Consider the following 6000-nt stretch of genomic DNA (forward strand, 5'->3'; position numbering starts at 1 on the left):
GTGTCAACAGAGGAAACGAGCGCACTTTGTGCAATGGTAGTGTGTGTGTGAGAGTGTGTGTGTGTGTGTGTGTGTGTGTGTGTGTATATACGTATGTGTGTGGGTGCGTGTGTGTATGTTTACGTGTCCTCTTTTGTTTGCCTGCGACAGACAGCGGGGGAGAGACAGTTCGAGACAGAGGCGGGAAGAAAAATATTGAATGGAAGAAAGATGACACACAATCCACTTTAAGAGCTGTCTCAGTACTTTTTGTCCAGTCTGTAGTCGTTCTTGTGTATTTATTGTAATGTTTCGCTCTTCCTCATCAAATTCAGCACCATTTTGTCCACCAGTGCATGTGTGCCAATGGCTCCTGTTGTCTTTGTCCGGCCTAAACGTGCTTGATCAAATCATTTTCTCTTCTCGTTTTTATATTTATTATTTTATTTCAAATTCATCCGTTTCTTTGTTTTTATTATTGTCGTCCTTTTTTTATGTGTTTTATCTTCGTCCCGCATTGAAATTAATCAGATACACATCACCAAAGTTGTCCTATGCTTTTTGTAAGTGGTTGGACCTGGATATTATGTTGATGCAAGAGCAGGATTTCAACATCCTACGGATGTCTTCAGAAGTTTTTAAATCCCTGTGTTTTATAGAAGCGTCTGTGTGATTGTTCTGATCTTTCCTTTTGTTGTTTTGTTACTGGTGAACTGCATCTTTTTGGGAAAAACATCCTGCATGATCCAACAGTGTTTCCGGAGCTGTTGTATATACCCGTTGTGAATACTTTGTGACTGTACAGTACTGTACCTATCTATTACTGATAACTACATGGTACTGTATGTCTGTCAAGGACTACGCACACACACACACACACACACTCACACACACACACACACACACACACACTCACAAACACACACACAGAATCCCTTCTTAGCCAGTCCAATATTGTAACGAATTGATCCAAATGCACTCTCACTGGACTTGTATTGAGTACCTGTGTATCGTTTGTCATGACTCTGTGACAATGCATCAGTGAAAAGGAATATTCAGATTGCTCAGCAGGAAAGTTATCGGAGGTTGTTTTTTTTTTCTTATGTATACGAATTGGTCAGTTTTAAATTAGTTGTTTTCTGTCTAAAAGATTGTTAATTAATGCAGCTTAGAGGTCCAAATTTCTCCAAAAATGATTTGCGTGATATCACCGGATAAAGTGACCTCGTCCTCTTTATTTAAAGTGAGAATGTGCAAAAAGTCCTCTTGATTGTTCTGAGGCCTGATTATAAGTCTTTGATAACAGCACCGAGCTCAAATTTGGGAATTGTGGATTTTCATCACATTTGATATTGTTTTAAGTTATTATTTTTGTCCACTGTTTTCAGTATAATTTGGTTTACACAGTTTTATGCAGTACATTAAATGAATTTAAAACATACTGTATGTTATTGGACAAAAGTTCCCCCATTTGAGATTTGTAAACCATTTGAAGAACCAAATATGGATTTTATTGATCTTCAAAACTGATCAAATCACCTGCATATAACACAGTTGAAGGATCAGATGTTGTATGTGTTTGTTTATATGTTTGTTGAAGACAATGCACTGCCGCATTGGGATGTTTTATTTCCCTACACAGTGTGTAACTGTAACTGCAACCTTTCACAAAATCACGTCTAGTAATTTGAGCGCGACACAAATTGTACTGTCTGATTGCAGACATTTGAAATTGAGTCAAGGATTTAAAAGAGAATGCAATTCATGTTGTAAAATTGAATTTTGGGGGGGGGAGACCCCTTCCTGTGTGCATTACAATGAGAGGTTGTGGCAGAGGGTTGGGGGGGTTTGGGTCGGGGATGTAAGGGATACGTGTATATAATGTAAATGACAAATAGAGACACGTTAACAGAAATGTATTCATTTTCTCCAGGGGGAGTGTGCATAGTGTATTTAGAATTTGTAAAGCTTGCATCCTCCTGTCAGACATTGAATTGGCAAAAATGAGTCTGTGTTTGATTGCGTCTGTGCAGACCTCTCTAATCACGCCTGTTCATTTATGGAAGATACTTTATGTACCCCTCCACGTGGGGTTTCAAAGAAAAAAAAGACATTTTTCCTTTGTGTAATATTAAACTTCTGTGTATTTCTCTATTACCTGTGTACTTTATAAAGGTGCTGCAAATTATTAAAACCTTTTGAGGTATAATCGGGACTTGGAGACGTTGAGCTTTTAGTGGCTCTCAAGGGTTGTTTCCAAATTTACAGTTTGTAAAAAGAATTGTCAAATTTATAATTGTTATGCAATTTGGCAAAATATGCTATAAAGGTACAATCTGAAGTGATTGGCACAGCAGGTGGCAGTTGTCTCTTTGGTTTTGTACAGCCTCTGTACAATCATTTCATATTCTAAACTGGTCAGAAACAATTTGTGATTTTTAGTCTTGCAAATCTGTATGTAGTTAGATGACGTGACATCCTAATATTTATCTAATAAATATGTATTCAGATGAAACACAATTAATGGCCTTTTGCGTCTTTTGACATGCAAAGTGCAGCAACCAGCATATATTAAACCAATACATATTCCACAAAAAGATAAAAAAGGACTGTCATTTTGTGTACTAAACTATATATACATAGAATTTGCAATTACAGTAATCTAAATATCATTACACTTGTTATAATAATGTTTTTTAATGGCTGGAATAGCACAGAACAACCAATCTGCCTTTTTTTCACTGAGGACATTTTGACATGTCACGGTAGGAAAAACACAGGTGTAAATGATCAAATGAATTATTGCTGCTTGAGTGGCAGGGTCCTGGTATGATGCATGCTGGCATCGTTAATTAGTTATTAGTAACACCTGTGCTGTGTTCCTACTAAATATCTGCAGTGAACAGAACTTTCTATTTCACCACTTTAATACGTAGTTCATTCACAAGCTATTGGTAAAAAGGATATTATATAAGTGTAGAAAAGCAACAAGTTAAACAAAATGTGAGCTAAAATACATACTAAACTTAAATTTGATTACAATCGTCATATTCAAGTACATCCATGAAACGTGGAGCAACTTGGGTATATTGATTGAATGCATGTATCATATAATCATCTTTTTTCCAATTAACTAGTGAGTCACAGATTGAAGATGTAATAGCTTCTGTGGCCTCTGGGCAATTTTGTGATTGATGATTTAAGTACCTCCTGAGTGTTCCAGACAAACAAAAACATGAGCTTATGTACTCTTAAGTTATGGCTGAATCAGGTCAGTGTGTCTGTAGTGTCTGTCACTAATGAGGCTGATGATAAAGATCCCTCTTGGTTCAAACTTTTGCAACACCTGATGATAATCAATAATTAGGAGCATTAATTTAAAATACTGCTTTATGATATCGTTAAAGGCCTCTTTGTGGTTTACAGCATTTGCAGTTTTAAAAGCATCACTGTTCATCATAATGAAACATTGGAAAAGCAACATCAAAGCTAAATTGGACTTATCATCATGCCCCTCCTGTAGTGATATATAGTTTTCACTTACAAGCTTACATGGGAATAATAAAGTTCAGACAAACCACCAACACAACCAACCAATCCTGCACCTGAACAGAAATGATTGCAGGACGGTTTAGCACAGCCAGAGTATTCAAATTATAAACGACATCACGGAAAAACAGCAATGCAAATCACATGAATGCAAAACTGATGTTGGAACAGAGAAGCTCCTTTGAAAATGTATATGACTGACAACAGAGGCTTAAATTGTAAAATTATTATTTTTCTACAAGTCATTCCAAATAGTGTTAACAGTAAAACAATACTCAAGGTTATTTGCAGACAAAACTTAAACAAATAAAAACAGAAATATTAGTTCAGCAGTGAAACATTTTTTTTCCTCTCACACAGATTTCACTGATTTGAAATGTTTAATATTTCACAAAAGTTCACCCGTGTAGTCAACCTACATAAAGTACTTCCGGGAACCTCCCACGTGGTGTCGCTGTTCGCCCTGTCAGTCCGCGTGACGTCACATGTAAACACCCAGCAGCACCCATGGCCTGCAGGTCCTCCTGACCCCAGTCAGCTGCGCAGCGATGTCTAAAATACGATACTGTGTGAGATACAGCGCGCCGGGCGTCTTCGCCGCGAGGCTGTTCTCCTCCGGTCCCGCCAAGAACCCTGTCGTGTTTTTTGACGTCGAGGCCGACAGTGAGCCTCTTGGGAGGATAACCATTGAGGTAGCTAGGTAGCTAGCTAGCTAGCGTTAGCCTGTCTTGTCCTAGGTCTGCCTGCAGCGTGCATCACAGTGTTCAAATATGTACCGATAAGGGCTCAGTTTAAATATCCATCCATGAATCTGAATGTGATTTGTGTTGTCTTGCAGTTGAATGCAGATGTAGTGCCAAAGACTGCAGGTATGTTTCAACCATGTTTCTTTGAACTCAGCTGCTCAATACCAAGAGTTGCATTTGTTTAATTCACCATTTAAAGAAGTCTTCAACTATTTTTGACTCGTTATAATGTTAATTTGATAAATAAGACGACTCATTTCACAGCAAACTTCAGAGCGCTGTGCACGGGGGAACCTGGCTTTGGATTCAAGGGCTCTGTGTTCCACCGGGTCATTCCTGAGTTCATGTGTCAGGTAAGAGTTACAGTGAAGATGGAGCACATGGAGGTGTTTGCCATGTTGTCTGTCGCTATGTTTTCCTGTTTCAGGGGGGAGATTTCACCAACCACAACGGCACAGGAGGGAAATCTATATATGGGAAGACGTTCAAAGATGAAAACTTCAAATTAAAACACACCGGTCCAGGTACAACTCCACAGCTTCACTCATACTATTACTATTATACTGCTTTATCTCTGGTTAGGGAGGACACAACAAAGGATCTTTAATCCACGCATATAGTTGTCACTCTCATTGCCTCCTAACAGTAGAATTCCCCAGCTTTATATCTGTAAATATAGCAGCCTCTCCACTAGATGGCAGTGCCTAATTTCATGCAGCACTGTAAACCACTGCCTGTAGGTGAATGACCTACTTTTTAGTGAGTCCAATTATCGAAATAACTCCTTTTCTTGATTATTTTTGTTAAAGTGTGGCATTATCACAGTTTGCTTTTCAGGAAAGAGAAGACAGGCTTTCACCCAATACAGTTAGACACAGATTTGTGTCATGCTGAATCATATTGTGTTAGCGGTAAAAAAAAGATCTTGTTGACTGTATCAAGTTTAATTGACTTACTTGTGGCCTTTTTTTGATCTTTGCAGGAACACTTTCAATGGCAAATTCAGGGCCGAACACCAACGGCTCCCAGTTCTTCATCTGTACGACTAAAACCGAATGGTAAATACCTTCTTTTTTTTTTAAATGCGTCATCTCATCTCTGCCTCTCATCGTCTCACCACATCCGACGGTTGCTAAAGTCCCGTTTCGTCTCTTCTTTTGTACAGGCTTGATGGTAAACATGTGGTGTTCGGGCAAGTGAAGGACGGTATGGACGTGGTCACCAAGATGGAATCCTTCGGTTTACATGACGGCGGTGTGATTAAGAAGATTGTCATCACTGACTGTGGGGAGCTCCCCCAAAATCACACAAGGACTTCTGTGGGATGACCTTTTGGTATTTACTTTATCTTTCATCCGTGTTCATGATACTTTCAAGGAGGAGCCGTCACCTGTGATCCTGCTCAGCCCTAAAAACTGATATTTTTTGTGTACAAGCACTAAGTCATCCGCTTTGTAAAATGTTGTTATCGTGCAATTACTCTCCATTTACAGCCAAATAAAGTGACTGTTTTCAGATTTGACTAGCTCTAGTCTACAGGACATCTGCTCTAATGTGCCACCGACCCTCTGCTGGTTTCAACGCTTCCTGGAAACGATCCAGCAGCTTTTTTTAGACAAGCTCCAGTGCGACTGACTTCCTGTCCGTCGGAGCAGGATGTGACATCATTCGACATCCGCCTACAGTGGACTTGAAGTATCACTTGAATGCAGTTGACAGATGACAG

The 6000-nt window shown here is 39.1% G+C and overlaps 1 protein-coding gene across 1 annotated transcript; it reads left to right on the forward strand.

The window, feature by feature from the left end:
• Positions 1–4035: 4035 nt before the first annotated feature.
• Positions 4036–6000, forward strand: ppifa (peptidylprolyl isomerase Fa). The gene is made up of 6 exons (XM_079169277.1): positions 4036–4220; positions 4367–4397; positions 4539–4627; positions 4702–4798; positions 5257–5332; positions 5440–6000. The coding sequence occupies exons 1-6, from the start codon at positions 4077–4079 to the stop codon at positions 5600–5602; spliced, it is 600 nt and encodes a 199-aa protein (XP_079025403.1). The 5' UTR covers positions 4036–4076; the 3' UTR covers positions 5603–6000.

The sequence above is a fragment of the Pholis gunnellus genome (genome assembly GCF_910591455.1).
Source record: "Pholis gunnellus genome assembly, chromosome: 11".
Classification (NCBI taxonomy): Eukaryota; Metazoa; Chordata; class Actinopteri; order Perciformes; family Pholidae; genus Pholis; species Pholis gunnellus.

Coding starts and splice junctions, on each gene's coding strand:
- ppifa (XM_079169277.1), top strand. CDS start 4,077: ATGTCTAAAATACGATACTGTGTGAGATACAGCGCGCCGGGCGTCTTC. Junction 4,398..4,538: donor TGTAGTGCCAAAGACTGCAG/GTATGTTTCAAC, acceptor CTCATTTCACAG/CAAACTTCAGAGCGCTGTGC. Junction 4,799..5,256: donor ATTAAAACACACCGGTCCAG/GTACAACTCCAC, acceptor TGATCTTTGCAG/GAACACTTTCAATGGCAAAT.